The 17946-nt window shown below is 39.0% G+C and overlaps 1 protein-coding gene across 1 annotated transcript; it reads right to left on the bottom strand.

Moving 5' to 3' along the window:
* Positions 1 to 283: 283 nt before the first annotated feature.
* cds2 (CDP-diacylglycerol synthase (phosphatidate cytidylyltransferase) 2) lies at positions 284 to 16514 on the bottom strand. The gene is made up of 13 exons (XM_088422999.1): positions 16319 to 16514; positions 11819 to 11961; positions 11539 to 11635; positions 10044 to 10141; positions 9198 to 9337; positions 8671 to 8729; positions 7559 to 7641; positions 7308 to 7395; positions 7136 to 7204; positions 6604 to 6756; positions 4042 to 4161; positions 3800 to 3903; positions 284 to 3693 (listed from the first exon to the last, which is right to left on the bottom strand). The coding sequence occupies exons 1-13, from the start codon at positions 16388 to 16390 to the stop codon at positions 3558 to 3560; spliced, it is 1362 nt and encodes a 453-aa protein (XP_088279125.1). The 5' UTR covers positions 16391 to 16514; the 3' UTR covers positions 284 to 3557.
* Between the last annotated feature and the right edge of the window lie 1432 nt (positions 16515 to 17946).

Genomic DNA, 17946 nt, shown 5'->3' with positions numbered 1-17946 from the left:
TTTGTTCTCATAAAATCTAGTTAATCTGCTCTTGAAGTATTTAGTTAACCTCTATGTGTCACGAGTAAAAGTTATATAGTAGCTATATTTAAACTGTCATTGATTGGTCAGAGGTTTCTCACATTAGCAAACGGTGCTCTTGCTCCCTCTAGTGGTCGCCACTAACAAAACCGGGCTTGAGTAGTAGCATCACAAGGACACAAATGCCGTTACAGATTTAAGAACAAAAAGGCCTGATGAAAAGACACAAAAAAAGTTCAGATGAAAGGACACAACAGCAATATTTGTGCAGATTCTAATCGCGTCGCAACAGCGAGAGCACAAAATAACCAAGTCAACAAACAGCTCATTGCAAGAAAGCAAACTCTTCTCTGCTGTAGCAATGTCCTTTTCTTAGTTACAATATAGCTTTAAATATCTCCCAAGGCTGTACAAAATATTAAAGCACACCAAAATAGCTCTGAAAACCTCAAAAGTATTATATAACGACTTTGAAATGAATCGATTTGCTCAAATATTTTCACGATAAACATACACTTAAGATCTGCGTTGATCAACGGAAAGTTCAGTCTCCTTATTGACTAGCTGTTGAATAACAAAAGAGCACATAACCTACCCAGTTTCAGTGTATCTTAAGAAAACAAAGGCGTGCATGCCACAATCCAAAGAATGTTTTTGAGGAAAATGCTTGGAGGACATCGCATTCAGGATGTGATTGATTCACGTTCTAGAAAGGTTGACTACACATTCAAGAGCTGGATATTGTCTGACAACAAGATGAATCCAAAAGTGGACCTGCAGTGTCCCCTGCTACATTTCCATTTGGTTTGTCGACATTTAGCATGAGCTTACCTCAAGCAAGTCTTCTTGGAATTAAAAGTACGTAGATGATTTGAATGTTTCTTGTCACAGCACGTGGGGAGCAACTTGTCGCGTACAAACATAACGAAGTAAGTGTGATGTGAATAAAAGTGAGAGGGGTTCATCTTCAACTTCCCTGACGGATACTGTATGACCACGTGAGCGTAACCCGTCAATTCCCGCACCGTCACTAATCGATCACTTGGACCATTTCAGCTAACACACTCCAACTTAAAATCCATTTCCAATGTAAACATGTCAACTCCACTAGCAGGGCTTAATCCACATCTATTAAATGCACCTTCGGAAAAATCAATAACATGAACTCGTATGAACACAAAAGTAGGACTTTCTCAGAAAGTTTGTAAATGGCAAAATTGAATGACATGAATAACATATGGGATATGCAAAATGGTTCTAAATGGTATCTGTCACACACAAATACAAACTGTTGGAGTGGCAGTAGGTGACCCCAACATCTAAAACTGCAGAATACTTAAAACTACACAAACAATACTCCGTTTTACCATTCAATGCAACACTTGTGCCAGCAGTATTTATTGAACTGGTAATAAACTCCGACTGCTGTGTAATGCACTGATTGTTTAAGAAACTTTTCTCTGCATTTGTGATCTTATCAAGGACTCATACAAAAGCAGACTATGGCAGTGATGAAAGGAACCGAATGTTCCCTTTGAGCATTGTGGGAGACCATCAGAATTACACCTTATAGTCACTAGAACAATGTAAAAAGGGTGAATAAAACTTATTTCCCACATAAAATTACAAGCGCAACAAAAGCTTCATGTCTAGAAAAAACAAACACAAGATGCTTATCTGGTTGATATAGAATTTGTCAGTAACAGCAGACGTGGTGCTCGGTTCCTCTGCATTGATCTCAAAAGGTCCTTCACACACAAAAACTGGATTTAGCTACATAATCCTATACAATCATTCAGACATTTAACTTGTGTTTCCACGTGACAATATAGAACACATGATGTGGTTAAGCTCACCAATCATGCTGAATGGCAGTGAAAAAACCATTAGACAAGACACGTTATGATCACCTTCCTAAATGAAGAGAGAGAAAAAAAAACTCTCGCAAGCACAATACAAACCCTAATTCCAGTGAAGACAGAACATTGTGTAAAACTAATACAAACAGAATAAACTATTTGCAAATCCTTTTCAACCTGTATTTAACTGAATACACTAGAGGAATATTATGTTTTATGCTTAAAGGTTATTATAACTATGCTTTTCTTCTCGATTTAATCTATTATTGATAATGCAATTGATTCAGAGAATGCGGAGAAATCGTTGCATTTATGTGGCAAGTGAAAAGCAACGGTGACTCTTCCAGGTGTCAAAATGTGGGGTACATTATGACACGCAAATTCCCGCAATGAAGACCCTGAACTGTTTTGAGGAACGCAAGCTGTGCATCCAGCAAGAATGGGAAAGAATTCCACTAACACTTAGCATTCTCAGTTCTATAATGCTTATTGAGAGTTGTTAAAAAGAAAAATTATACAGGTAAATAAAATGTGTGAAACCCCAGCCAAGATTTTTGCGAATGTGCTGCAGGCGTGAAATTTCAAATTGAGCAAAACAAAAACAAAAAATCCAAAAGTTTATCAGCTTGAACATGGACTTTTGTCTCTGTAGTCAATACAATTGAGTATTAGTTGAAAATATTTGCAGGGTATTGGATTGTTTGCCTTCCATTTTACACAATGTCTCAACGGCAATAGAATTGGGGTCGTAGTTAAACGTGACATAAAAAAGATAAATATTAATCCCAGCAAAACATCTCAATAGAGAAGGTAACAATACAGTGAGTGACATTTGAGAGCAGTGCATTAAAAAAGATGCACGATAAAATATCAATACATAATTAAGGTAGATAGAGAATGTTGTGCACTAGTGGAAAGTACAACCGACAAACGCTTGGGGAATAAACGCAACGGCTCGGACAGAAAGCTGTACAGTACTTAAACCTAAAAAAGATTTGTGTAACATGATTCACATCAAGCATAGATGTCCCCTTGAAATGATTGGAATGGCAAGGTCAATTGTATTGTTCTTGTTGACCGATGAAAATATTTGGGTTTCAAATCAAAAAATAAATAGAGGAAAAAAGGTCAGCTTTTCTGTCATGGTCATTTCCATCTAGACGTGCGAAACAATTCATGATAGAAACACATCTGGAACACCAGAGACAGCTCTATCGTCTTTGTTTGCTCATCAGCAAACGCGGTTTTCACAGGTGAAACCCGAAGGCAAAAACAGGCACATCTAATAGGAATTACCTGCACAACTACAAATGCTCAATACTTTATCTTAATTGAAAAGCTGGTGCCTTCGGAAAAAAAAAAGGTGTCCTGAGTTGTTTAACACATCTAGATATAAATGCAACGAAATAAAAGATGGAATTTGGAAAATGCGCGCGATTTTCATATTTTAACCCCAAACCCAAATGTTGTGAATATACAGCAAAAACAAAGGAATTGACCTTTGCCATTCCAACGCTTTGGGGGGGGAACGTAACGCATACCTAAATGAAATGGAATGACCCGAGGGCGCCTTTTTCTTTTGTTGATTTTCCTTTTTTGCGAGTCTCCCGCAGCGGGAACGCAGAGACCCCCCTGACGTCTCCCATCTCCACGAGCCCACTTTGGCAGCGGGCCGCTCTAGGCGGCCGCCTCCTCCGGTGCAGGTAGCAAGCCCTTCTCTATCAGGTGAGCCTTCAGAGAATTGAAGATGTAGAGCTGCTGGTCAGCGCGGAGTGCCAGGAGCTGCTGGATCACCTTGCTCGGGTTGGGGCCCCTGAGGGGTAAAGCGATGGCCGCAATCAAACACTTTGTGAAAGGCCGCGCGCAATTGTCGAGTGTGTCACTACCGTGGTTTTCAACACCTATTTGATCGTGTTTACCTGATGAAACTAGCAATGTATACATTTACAAATGTGGCCATGAGGTACTGGCAGTCAAATCGATCCATTATGCCACCATGTCCTGGAATAGTGTTGGCAAAATCCTGGGGAAAAAAAAAAAAAAAAAAAAGACATTCATACAATATTGCAATTTGCCTTGGCGCAGTAGCCTGCAGAAGTTGGCATGTTCAACTCAAATGCCAGCGGGACATTTCGTGAGCCATGCAAAAAGAGTCGTGTACCTTTATCTTAAAGGCCCGCTTAAAACCGCTGGCAAAGAAGCCACCAAAGGGTCCAACGATGGAGGCAAATGTGGACAGAGCGATGCTGTGGATCTGGAATGGATACAGCCGAACTGTGGGCTGCAGACACAGGTGGGACAGCGTCGTTTACTTGGAAACACTCAATGGCGCAATTAGTTTCATGACTAAGCGTAGCTCTTTAAAAAAAAAAAAAAAAATACAGCCGCTTGTATCGAATCACATGACCCATACACCCACTGTGTCGCTCAACTGGTCCATGTAAATGAGGCGGCAAATTTTACAAGGAAGTCCAGCTGTCAGTGAGTTGTGTCTTTGCTTAATGAATGACAAATCTTTCAATTCTTCCCTTCAAATCAGTATGTTAGGAATCACCAAAAGAAGAAGAAAGGTTTCCAGTTTGTGATGTCATTTTGGCAATAAAACATGCTTCAGTCTGCATTTAGTTTTGCTTGCTTAGCCTTGCAGGTCGTTGCATGACAAAATGAGGAGTACAAAGATGTTAAGCTCAATGCTCCGTGCACTGCAATCTCTATTCTAGGTCTTACATTTACGGTGGGTTTGATTCCTACGGAAGACATGAGGAGCTCATTTTCATTTGATGAGTTTTATTTTAGCAGTTTTTTTTTAACTCCATGCATAGGATGGGGGGGCCATTCTGAACTATAGTATGAGCCATCAAATGTTTTGCCATGCATGATGGTTTGCATAGAAAACGTCTCAACAAGAAGTAAGAGGGTGAAATAATCACTTTTGTATTAACAATTTTTTTTTTTTTTTTTTACTTAAAAAAGTAGTTTTTTTACAGCCAAAATATATATACCGGTATTTCTTAAATAAAACTGCACATCAAAGTTATTTTAAGAAGTCCTTGCTGTAAAGACAAGTATTCTACATAAGCCAAAGCAGTTCACAATCATGACAATTTCTGATTTTCACATTGACACATTCATATTATTTATTGACTGTATATTTCAAAGATACTTTTCACTTGGATTAAAATAGAAATGATACAAGATAGCATACAAAACAAGCATAAATAATATTATTAATAGGTTGGCTGCAATGCAAGTAAGATCCATTGGGTGTCCCAATTGAAGTGACACGGTGCCAACACAGTATCAATAAAGTTTGCCATTTGTTGATACGCTTTAGGAGGCTGTTAGAATAATTGGTAGACTATCCCATATTTGTTTCTGCAACATGTATATTTGTAGACGTGGATATTTTCTGCTTGAGTTGTCACGTCTCCTGCAGCTGTAATGCATCACAGGTATGATGAGGTAAGGACCAAACCACAGGCCTGATGGCCGAATGACCAAATCACAGGCATGATTACCTAATCACAGGATGGAACAGTACAAGGTTTGTCGCCATGTTAATGGGAACTATGTCCCCCACTACTGATTATTAACTTGTTGCCATAACGTCTCCCCCAATCCTTTAGGGCAGCAAGTGGTTTTGTAACTAGGGCCGATTCTAACAAATAAAAGAGTGCGGACAGAAAGTGTAACGAGACCAGAAGGAGCTCTGAGAAGGTGCGGGTTCCTGTCCGCTCTCCTTGTGAGTAAAAGGCCCTTGTCTTCCTTCTTGTTTGTTTATCAAATGTTTCAGGTTGCCTGAAGCTGACAGACGACTCATTAACCCAATTAAAGACTTTCAAACAAGTAATAAATAAAAAGATGGCCTACCTGATGTTGTGTTTTTTTTCTGTCTAACAGTGGATTTCGCAGAGCTCAAAAAGTAATTTCCAAAGCAAGACTTTCAACTTCAACTTCAACAGGGAATCATAAGCGCAACACACCCGCAGTGTTTGTTCCTCGTTCTCGTCAGCTCATGCGGGATTTCTTGAGCGTGTTACGAGATTAGACGTTATCCAAGTGTTTATGACCAGAGAAGTTAAAGGTTTCGCTTTGAAAAATTATTGTTGAGGTCTGGGAAATTCACTTTTAGACACACACACAAAAAAAGAAAACAACAACAAAAAACAAAAACAAAAACACGCATCAAGATTTCTCTTCGTTAATACTGAAAATGTCAATATTCAAGATTGGTAGACTGACCCATTTTCGACGGTAGTATTGAAACAATTCTGTCAATAAGACTTATCGGGCAATATGGGGAGAAAAACTGCCTTCCCAAGTCTTAATTTAGTTTTTTTTTTTTTTTGCATGTGTACATGTAAGCACAAGATGTGAACTTTAAGCAGCTCCTTTTGAGTTTTCTCATGTTCTATTTGTGTGTTTTCCTGCTTTCCTTGCATGACAAAAAGCTGAGAGTGTATCAGCTAACTTTGCCCAACTTAGGGCATTAGTGCCTTTTAAGCATTCCTTGTTTTTTCCACTTGACTTGGGCAGCAGCGTGCATGATGATCGTTTAGAACTCAAATTTTGTCTCGCAACAGAATGCAATGCAATGAAATTCACAGCTCATAATGAGAACAATTTCGGGAGAGTATTGGGTGGAGATACTGATGAACTTGTATGGGACGGCTTGCCCCTCCAAGTCTAAGGGTCCTTCCAATATCACATGTTGTGGACTCACCCATCCAGTGACAGACTCTAGGATGCTGGGAAGACTGTAGTCCTGGAGCTGGAAAAGTTCAGGCGGCTCGCAGTCCACCTGAAAACTGTTCGAATCGTTGTTGAACTCCACTGGACACACGAAGTAGCGGTAGCCTGCCATCACGTAAGAGAGCTGTGAGAAAAATCAAGGGTTGGTGTTACTCGATGGTTCCAGTCTTTATGGCTAGACTTATCATATAGCAAGAATAAAAAAGTTATACAAAGTTAAACCATGTTTTAACCAAGCGGCCCTTCTCACACTGACCCAATCAAGACAATTTGATGTGTGGCGACCCCCAGTGTGATAATGATGATTGTTTTCAGCACTAAGGGCTCTATTTTCTTCGATGGTGTGCATAAACTTGGATGGAAAAAATTCCAAGCGTTTTGATTTGTGTGCATGTGCAAGCTTTCGGAAAAACTGTGTGATAATGGATGCTACTGTTTTATATCAAGTCAATTCAGCAAAATATTTCCTGTTGTCTATAAGGCAATATATAAAAAAAAGTCACCAGGATGCCAAACAAAATGGTAGAGAAGAATCCACCGATGAATCCTTCCCATGTCTTCTTTGGCGATAGCTATGAAGAATGCAGTACAAGTATGTAAAACAGCTCATTAATACACACGAAACATTTAGCTTAATTCCCGAAAGAATGCATTTAAAGTGCTACGTCGACCAACCTTAATTAGAGGAGTGCGGCCAAAGAAGAAACCAAACATGTAGGCCATAATATCATTACAGATCACGCAGGAAATTGGCACGATAAACCTATTGTAAAAAGGAGAATAAAACTTGTTTCAAATTAGGGCATTAATAACATCTTTGCTCCTATCTCTATGTGTGTTTATGATTCTGAATGCTGCACATAAAAAAAGAACATCTTCAAGTGTTGTAACATAAATCGTGCAGTGCCAGCAGGCTGTTTGCATACCAAATCATTCCTTCAAACAGGTTGTGAATGATGAGGTGAGACTGCGTCACCACAATTAGCAGAGTCACGTGTGTCCACCCAAACTGATGGAAAAAGACAAATGAAAAGGGAGGTGACATACAGATTCATTTGCATGAATGCACCCAAACCGGCTATAACTACAGATTCAGACAAACTGTGCACAAGAAGGGTTATTCAAGACAACATATATTAGTTTTTGCACAATCAGAATGAAAATATTCTCCCAAACTGTTTTTTTTTTGTCTTTTGAATTGCGTTAATAATAAATCAACCTGTTTTCTGAATCAGCTCATTTTAATTACTTTTTTTAAGATTTGAGTATTTCGGCATGCCTGCAGTTGCATGGAGCAGACTATTCATGAGGTCTGATTTCAAGTCCATCACATTTTCTGTGAGGTCATGAAGGCAAAAGCATGTAATTCGTAACTCTACAGGGGCGTGGAAAAAGAAGACAAAGAAAAGAGTGAACATTGGATAGATGCAGGCTGACAGTCACAGAGAATCCAATACTTGTTCGATGATTGATAGAATTATTAAAAACAACTGAATCATATAGGTGAAAGTTGAAATGACTGTTTCATTCGTAATGCAAACTGCTTACTGTTAGTGTCTTGTATTCCTTACAATAATATTAACATGAATTTTGAATAAGGCCCGTGTCTCTTTTTCCTATGAAAACTTGGCCCTACTGTGCTACTGTAATTCAATGTTGGTGTATAGAGAATAACTGGCCAAAACCTTTTGACACGAATGAACATATGCTCAACAAAATGTTGTACACACAAGCTTTCAGCAGGACGAAGAAATATAGTTGAATGCTGTACAATCCCAAAGTTGTGTATGAAAACTTGGAAATGATGTTGATTGGTTTACCAATTCTGCTGTCATAGTAGACCATTTCAATCTAACAATATTATGACTTGAAGAGTGTCGTTGAAGACAAACACGGAGTCTGGTTTGTTTTATTTTGCCAAATTTTTCTAGGCCAACTACTTCTCCTTGCCTCCAGAAATGGATTGCTTCATGCAGACCTCATTAATAATTCACCATCACTATGGGTAGAGGCCTAAAAGAGTTCAAACACTACTTACCATGTAGAATTGAAGGCGGTAATGCTTCTTCACCAAACTCAGCACAAACATGCAGAAACCTGAAGTGTGAATGGCGTGGTCAGTGCAATACTCATTTGAAGCGGATCAATTAGGACAAAATCCAGGTCACCTTGAGACAAACAGACTAATTCGAGTTTGGCCTTAGCTAAAAGCCAATGTTGATATGCAGAAGAGTGTCTCAAGGATGCTACTGTCTCTTAGTCTGAGGACTGAGGAGACGGTGCCCTTGCAGAGCACTAATAAATTGAAAATAAAAATCACTTGTCTCTTATCGGGTCTTACTAAAAAGCGGCTTGCTTCGATGGCTCGTTTTTTCTTAGCTGCGCGGCCTTGTGGCCTGAAGAGGGTCTAATTTGAATGCTTGCAGTACCTGCATAAGAAATTGGCCAGCCCGAAACCGCCATTGAATCTGGTCAGTATGTCTGATAAATATTAGTGGTTGTGGTCCGCTTCCATGAAAACGACACGGTATCTATACTGGAGATGCTGTGTGTCGGGTGTTGTACCTGTGAGGTAGAGGGCAAAGGAGATAAAGCGATGGTATTTGCTGAGGATGCGAAGTGGCTCTTCCCTTTGTACCAGCGTAAAGAAGTAATCTGTGACGGTCTCACCATAGAAGAAGTAATTGACGCAAAGCAGGAAGTACCTGTCAGGAAAGATGTTGACACACTAATCTCACACACTTTATGATGGCAACATATGCTCAGTATGTTCAGAAAAACAAACAACAAAGCAGACCTCGGATTCTGAATAGGTGGACAGGAGAGAAAGAGTTCATCAGAAAATCTTAACCAACTTTATGCAAACTAAATCCTCTGCGAGTACATTTCATTTAAAAAGTATTCATAGGCTTGAACTTTTTGACACACAATAACCACTAACTTAATTTTTGTCTATTCAGATTTTAATTATTTGCCCAACTTAATAGTACATGATTGAAAGGTAGAATGGAAATAATTTGGAATTTTTACTTAAAAAAAAAAAAAAAAAATGGAATAATGTGGCGTGTGTTTACATTTAGCCCTCAAAATTATGTGCCATTTTGTGGTATGAATACTTTTTCAAGGCTCTCTAGCTAGTTTCCATTATTCATGACAAAGAGGAGTGATAAGGACTAGCGTCATGATAACCTCTATTACTATGAAGACAACATCACAGGGAGTACAAGTCTGAAGTCCCAGACTATCCCAATGCCGCAGTCACTTAAAATCTAAACCTACTCTAAATATTTCGAACATTTCAGATAACAAACCTCAGCAAATCTGCAACAAAATAGACAAAATATAAGACAATATCATATGGACAAAAAAACTGGATGCAAAACATTAAATTTTACGTGTGCAGTTTCTCACCAACTCAATGTCCTGAACCATGGCAGATGATACGAGTGGTAAACGCTGTAACCAATAGTGATGATTTCTTGGAAGCATTTGATCTGAACACAAAGGACCTTAGCAAAGAGACACACAATTATAAACGGGGAATAGGTCAACCTCCATTAATGAAGCATCATAAATTGTTTGATTTGGAGGAGAAAATTATACCGAGCCAATAAAACAGAATTGAGAGCTAAACCTGTGAAAGTGAGGTGCATTTATTTGCGTTCATGTCAAATCATATACAGTGGGTACGACATCCCCGCCATATGTTTTTTTCAGCTTACAACGTGATCTGCAACGGTTTTTAGTCCCCCTCTTTACGTTATTTTTCCCGCTTTACGACAAAAACAACACACGACCCTAGGAGTGGGCTGTATTTGTATTATTATTACTCCATCTTCAGGCGTTATTAGGTAATTGCACTTATTTACAGGTGCAACGCGTCACTCATATGCTGTTCTGCTATTGGTCTGCATCACGACTCCCTAAGATCTTGGTCTGCTATTGGTCGGTGTCACTATCAAAATGGCGGCATGCTGTGGTCTGGGTCACATCTGACTGCTGAAAATAACTATTTATAGTGCATTTTACTGCTTAATTCAAACTTGAATGGGTGAGCCATGGATCCCAAGATTGGTAGTGATGTTAATAAAGAGAGAAGTAAGAAGATGACTTTTACGGAAAAGAAGTTGGAGATAATCAAGAAATACGAAGCTAGCCTGGCCTAGGCTACCATTACTAGGGAATATGGGCATAACTAGTGCCACTCAAAGATAAATAAATCCTTTCTATATTTTTTTTAAATTTGTGATGTTTTCTGATTGTATACATGTATATTATATATACGTAGCACTTACTATAGTATTTTGATACCAATTTTTAATATTTATATACAATGTTGATGTTTTTACCTGGGGTTCTAAGCGCATTAGCTATTTAACATTGGTTTGGATTGCCCGTCATACGACGAATTCGCCTTACGACCCCAACCGTGGAACGGATTAATGTTGTAACACGGGGGCCCACTGTATTACATTAAGTAATTTATACAAATTTTGATGTTTTTACATGCATTAGTGAATTAACATAGGTTTGGATTGCCCGCCATACAGCGAATTCGCCTTATGCTCCCAACTGCGGAATGGATTAATCTCGTAAACCGGGGGCCCACTGTACTGTACGTGCCATTATTTTATTGCTGGATGTCATGTCCAGTACCAAGCAAAGTTTCGGAAAGAACCAGCCACGTTAACACCCGCTGCCACTCCATCCAGACCATAGCCAAAATTCTAATTCCCAAATGTCTTCTTTTATGTAAAACTGCTAACAACATTTGTTGATCATTTTCACATGTAATGCAGAACAGTTAATTAAAACTACAAAGACTGTGGTGGCCAAAAACATCTGCATAAGAGTATGTGGTTTCCATGATGCTTTTGCAATTCCACTTGCTGCTGCCTGTACTTACAATCATCATAAGCACCATGGGGCCCAGGTAGATGATGAAGAAGAAGAAGGAAATCATTGCAAGTGTAAGAATCCCTCGAACCCACCAGTTCTTCCATCTGAAGGATCATGAAATCATAAAAACATTAGCATCAGCACTAAAGTAAAGATGAAAGTGATAAACCCTTCCCTATGTAGGCTAGGGTTGGGAGGTATTCTGATACATCATACCAGTTAAAAAGTAAATGTGTGTGTGTTTGTGTGAGAGTATGTTATGCATGCACGCACACACACTTTCCCACCTTGAGGAAAGTCCGGACAAGGCTTTATTTAACACTTCTGGTGTGTCATCAGGTGGCACTGGCACCTCGGGGACCCCTGAGTCCACTTTCAGGTCACTCTCTGTCGCGCCATCTTTTTCCAACTTCAGCTCACTGTCTGAACCCTAAAATGCAAACACATGTAGAAACAATTAAACAGTGACATACATGCCTAATGTACAGTACGTCAAAATTCTTATTATTGTTTTGATAAATTGTGAGTTGGCTGACATATGCAGGGTAGCAGCAGTGTCCCAATATAACTGGTTAGCAGTATTAAAACGATAATAATAAAAGTAATCTTTTAAAGACACAGAAATCAGGCTACATTGACTGGGTCTGACTTCTTGTGCCCAGAGGCTCTCTATGTATGGGCACACCTGTCAAATGAAAAAATGACCATTCAATCTTCTCAAAGACTGGAAAAATGCATTTATTCTCTGAGGGTTCTGCCGAGAAACAAGTGGCTATGAAGGGGGGTGAAAAAAAACAAAACAAAAAAAATCTGAGAAATTATGCTTTTCCAAACTGATTTCTGTGGCATGCACATTGTAGTTAGCATTTCCTTTAGATTACAAGTGTCAAACTCAAGGCCAGGGGGCCAGATCCGGCGCACCACATCATTTTATGTGACCCGCAAAATGCTGATATGTCTTCAAGTCTCTGGCTAAAATACCAAACATGCAAGTTGTCTTCAACTTTTTAAAAATTTGGGGAGGAAACAACCACCATTTTCTCTTTTGAACAGTTTTTAACTGCCTCTGATTTTAAAACTATCTCAGGGTGTGACGAACTCTATTATTTATTTGAATTCATAGTTATTCCGGCCCTCTGACAGAAACTAAAACAACAATGTGGCCCACAATAAAAATGGGTTTGACAACCCTGCTTAAGAGGGTCCTGACGTCAGTGAAAATGATAACAAAGCTACATGTAATCAACGTTTATATCAAAAAAAAAAATCCCTGATTAATAACTCCATATATTTTAACAACACACTGAGTTAGAAAATCAGGCAAATAAATATTTAAGTACAACATCCAATGTACATGGACTATGTGAATGGACTGATGACAAAAAATTTCAAAAAGTTTACACTTTGGAACTCATTACAGCCAGAAATGATAAAGAAAAAAAGGCAATCAACATAGAAACACTTTATGCGCTTAAAGCCACTATCCCAATGAGTTACAATCATTGTCGAAAGGAGCGAGCATCGCGTTTCTTCAGTGTTGATCAGGGTTGGACAACCGGTACATCATTAGTCTTGGTTGTTGTTATTATTTTTTTGTTATTTTATATTTTGAACATGTTCAAAATGTCTTTGCAAATCTATTGGTTTCCCAAACTTCGGATTTGTTAAGCCATTTAAGACAGTGCCTAGATTTTGACATCCCTATCATTATTTACGTTTTCAAATGCTAAACATTACTAGAAAAATCACCATATACCATGACAGGTAAGCTATATTTAGAATAGGCCAGCAGGCTAGTCATTTGGTCATTGCGGGCTACCTTAAAGAGCCAACATAATTACCGTTAAATCTTGAACCTTCATAAAAGATCTTTATGAGGGATGCCTTCGAAACACTGCTCTTCACTCTTCAGTAAGAAAACGACATCAGACACAGTAAGGCAGAAAAGACAAACGCTTCACACAGCGACTGACCCCTCAGCTGTAGTGACCAAATTAGGTTTGGAGTCATCACCACAGAGCAGATGGTCCACTGACAGCATGCTGCACAGCTAGCGACATAAATGGCAAGACTCAGCTAGATAATATATTTACACTGCATGTTTCACAAGAAATTCTGCTCTTAATCATAATTCCTCTGTTTGAGCATCCAAACACTTTGATTAGTGTCCTAATAACAGATGCTTTCAATATGGAGAAACACACACACACACACACACACACGTAACGATTGTACATTTAGTGGTTCCCATGGAGACTATATTCTTCTTTCAGGATGCTTGAGTCAAAAATAGCCCACCGCCTAACATAAACACCCCAGCAGTACTCCCACTTCATAATTCCGGTTAGACCACAGGGAACTTTGAGCTTCTGTTTTTAGAAATGTATTCCCCAAGATTAAAATAAAAAAAAAAAAAAGAAAAACATAATATTCATTACTGGTGCAAGACCCTTCACAAATCAAACAATCAGTAACGGTAATGTTTTCAGTTCAAAGTATATCAGCAATAAAAATGTAACATCCAATGTTTTCAATTGAAAATGTCAACCATGTGCGTGAAAACAATCAAAGAAGACAATTTGGGTGGACATGGAAAGATTATCTTTGATAAATTGGATATTTTTATCGAGACCCAAATTCTGGGGAAACTTTACCCTAGCTTCATTATTAACAATTGTGATTCACCTTATAAAATGAAAAATAAATTCAAATAGAAACACCTAAAAAGAGTTGACCTGCTTGAAATGATGGTGCTCCTAAGTAATTCAATGTGTGTAAATTCATTTATAACAGCACGGTTTCAACATCAGGAATGGCATCATGTTTCCACAATAGGCGATGTATCGATTTTATTTTCCTTCTGTTTCCTTCTGTTTCCTGTGGCACGTTTTGCCCTCATGAGCTCTTGTTTACTTCACAATCACGCCAAACAGAAGGCTAGAGTAGCATTAGCTAAAATAAAAGCAAAACTTATTTGGAATGTTTTATGACGTCATTCATTTTTACTTATTTTCTTCAAAAATAGGAGGTGGGGGAATCTAGATTTTTGTTTTCAATCACAGATTTTTTTTTAAGCAAACGCCCAGCCGTACTTCACTCTACTCCAATGATGTGTCAATACCGCATGAGTGTTAATTGAAACGGGCCGGACGGGAAGTGACTAGGTCATATACTTCACAGTTAAGAGTCGAGAGTTCAATTCCAGCTGGCTCCGGCTTTCCTGTGTGGAGTTTGCATGTTCTCCCCATGCCTTTGTGGGTTCTCTCCGTAAACTTCCTCACACACTCCAAAAACATGCATGGTATGTGTATTGGACACTTTACATTGCCTTTTTGGTGTGAATGGGTGTGTGAATGTTTGTTTGTTCCTGTGTGCCCTGCAATTGACTGGAAAACAGTTCAGGGTGTACACGCAGACGGCTGGGACAGGCACCAGCAAGACAGCAACTATAGTGAGGATAAGTGGCTGTAAAAAAATAGATGGATGAATGGATGACGAGATCATCCCATATTTAATGACCCCTAATGGATGTAAGTAGCGGCGCTGACGACAGTAGAGCAATCCAATTGGACTGAAATCTACACATATGTAATAATTGAGAATTTCATCAAAATAATAAAGAAAAAGAAAAATGCCATAATTCAATGACAAAAGTGTGGCATAAACTAATATGAATAAGCCAAAAGTCAGATTACAAAAATACAAACACATAAACTTTTCACGTTCATGAGAAAATATAAAAATGTGGATTGCACTTCATCATCAAATAAGTTTCTAGATACTCCATAACTAAACATGCATGAAAATAATGCCCTGTCAATTAGATGGTTTTTTTTAATTATTATTATTATTAAATGTTTAACCATACTGAAGAGAATGCGCAAGAGAACACACAACAGGACAGCCTTGAAATCAAATACGGTCAGCGAATCCCAAAGGATTGAAAGTCTCACACTTTGCTGCAATGGAAAAACTGTGAGCTTGGTGTTCCAACTGGGAAACCATTTTTTGGAGGTGAACATATCGGCCCAGTACACTATTATTTCCACTGAACATAAAAAAACCCACAAATATATGACAGTCCAACGTATGATTACAAACGGTCATTTGTTTTTGGACAGGTCGTAAAACGCAATGAATTCCTGGCGCATTTGAAATCCATGTGATGCCTTTTAACTTAATCACAATGGCTACATCCAGCTTGCTCGCCACATCCTGCACCACGCCCCCTCCAGCATCCACCTCCAGATTTGACAACAACAAAACCTACATTTCCTTCCTGTGTACATGAAGACTATTTTCACGTTGCGTGTGGCAACTGCCAAACTGATTGGTTGCAAGGCAATCCCCGTCAGACCTCTCAAGCCCATCGTAATCGTTGACAAAAAATTAAAAACACATCCAAAAAAAGATCAATATCAATCTTTACGTGTAAGCGTGTGGCGCACAACTGGAGGTGACATGGGGAATAAACCGTGCGCAGCAACATTGTGCGCTCAATCACGAACTGATATGTACAGTATGACAAATCAGGTTTCATATTCAAATTTGCTCGTTGTGTTCAATGACGAAAGCAGGGTCAAGAAGCTCGGGATGCTCCGTTTGTAAACAGAAAAGAAAAATTAAAGCGATGGCGCCTGAAACTACATATTCTCTTAATAGAACACCACTTCCAAATTCAAAAGGCCAATGTCTTTCAGAGATAAGTACCGTTCTAAATGAATTAGCTAGGCGGCTAACGTTAGCATAACACTAAAATGACAGGAGCTTGTCAAAGCTAACGTTACCTTGTCCTCGGACGGCTCATCTTGTAACGTGTCCTCGGTGTCTTTGGTTCCGCGGTGTCTCAGCTCTGTCATCTTAATATCCGCGGCCGAACAGTAACAGCGATGAACCTGTGCTTCCGTGACACTTGGCTATCCACTGGCTAATATTTTTGCACGGTTTTAGTATACAGAAAACCCGCGGAGCTAAGTGGGAGTGAAATGGAACAAAACTTCCGCTTTTCAAAATAAGAAAAGGATACTGTCATTCAAATGTTACTTTAAGTATAAATGCTACTTATCGTAGTTCGTAAATGTAATATATAAAATGCAGTATTTTAATAAAATCATTCTTTCTGGACAGGACATTGATGAGTGATTCGGGCATTTGATTTTTCAATTTTGAAGGTAAGAGATTTTGAAACTCAGCTTGCTTTTCCTGAGTACTTTGCATGTTTTTGGCAATTAGTCCTGCGTGTTGTTTGAAGACAAGATACAGTATTTATGAGTGCGTAACAGAGTATGGTAATTGGTTTTCAACTTTGCACGCGCCCAGCAATTGCTCGGATTATCCTCGCGCCATGCGGGTCTGAGCGGGTTTACTTCTGGAACAAGTTCAGAAAAAACACCTGCGTGCATTGTACTTATAGTGTCATGGAAGTGAAGAATTTAAAACACAAACCATGAAGCACGAGGCGTAAACAACCGAGTTTGTCAGAAGCTCGAACTGGCGAACGAGTAGCAGCAGGCCAGATTTGATAGATGTGCTCGCTTTTGTGAAAACATCTCAGATGCCGTGTACGAGCATGTGCTGGCCAATACATCTAGATTCTAGAAGAGGTGTGTCAGACATACGAGATCATTCCGTCAAGCATTGGATAAAAACAATACGAACCTAGTAGTCTGTTGTCTATAATTCTGCAATGCGCTTGCGCGTGTTGAAGGATTCACTCGGTCCTGGTTCGGTCTGTTCACTTCTTTTTTTGAAAGAAAATTTGAAAAAAAAAACAGTTAACAAGTTCGTCGTCCCTTGCTGCTGTCAACCGCAACTCAACACTCTTTAAATATTTACCTTTTACATGATCACACATTAAGAATATGAATGATTTATTTTTATGGCAATGTCACATTGATGTTACTACCAAGGGACTTTCTCTTCTGGCTGACTGGTATATTGCTGCTCGCCTGGGGCATTTGAAGGATAAAGGCCGCTGAGAAAATATTTTTCACTGTAGTTTTCACTTTTACCACGAAGTGGCAGCAATAGTTCATTTAGTGCTGCAAACGAGCGTTTGTGTTGCTGTGTCTGGAGTCAAAAGTTATAAATACTTAATTGCTCTGTAAAACACAAATGAGAAGAAAGGGACCCGACGTTGACAGATCCAACGGTTCGATGTTATCTGGCACCACCAAACAGGGTGTTAACTTGCTTTGTCTGCAAGGTGTGGGCGACGAGATGTTATATCAAGGAGCATCATCAGGTTGATCGATTTATTGTGTAATTCATAGACTACACAAGAAATGGAAGGTGGGAATTCACTTTTATTCATTTAAAAATCGTCCCCCCTTTCCAATCAAGTTATTCAATGGCCACAGTAAAAGGACGCGCGTGCACGCACAGTCAACGATTACTACTGCAGTGGGTATAACTG

Source organism: Hippichthys cyanospilos, chromosome 1 (assembly GCF_059441005.1).
Source record: "Hippichthys cyanospilos isolate Australia breed blue-spotted pipefish chromosome 1, RoL_Hcya_1.0, whole genome shotgun sequence".
NCBI classification, from domain to species: domain Eukaryota; kingdom Metazoa; phylum Chordata; class Actinopteri; order Syngnathiformes; family Syngnathidae; genus Hippichthys; species Hippichthys cyanospilos.
The sequence above is the reverse complement of the archived record's forward strand: the minus strand, read 5'-3'. Positions and strand labels throughout refer to the sequence as shown.

Bases quoted from the DNA above. Each gene is read 5' to 3' on its own strand.
- cds2 (XM_088422999.1), bottom strand. From the start codon at position 16,390: ATGACAGAGCTGAGACACCGCGGAACCAAAGACACCGAGGACACGTTA. The intron at 7,642-8,670 runs GTAAGTAGTGTT...TTTTTCCATCAG, and splicing joins ACCGCCTTCAATTCTACATG to TTTGGGTGGACACACGTGAC. The intron at 7,205-7,307 runs GTTGGTCGACGT...CATTCTTCATAG, and splicing joins GCCGCACTCCTCTAATTAAG to CTATCGCCAAAGAAGACATG.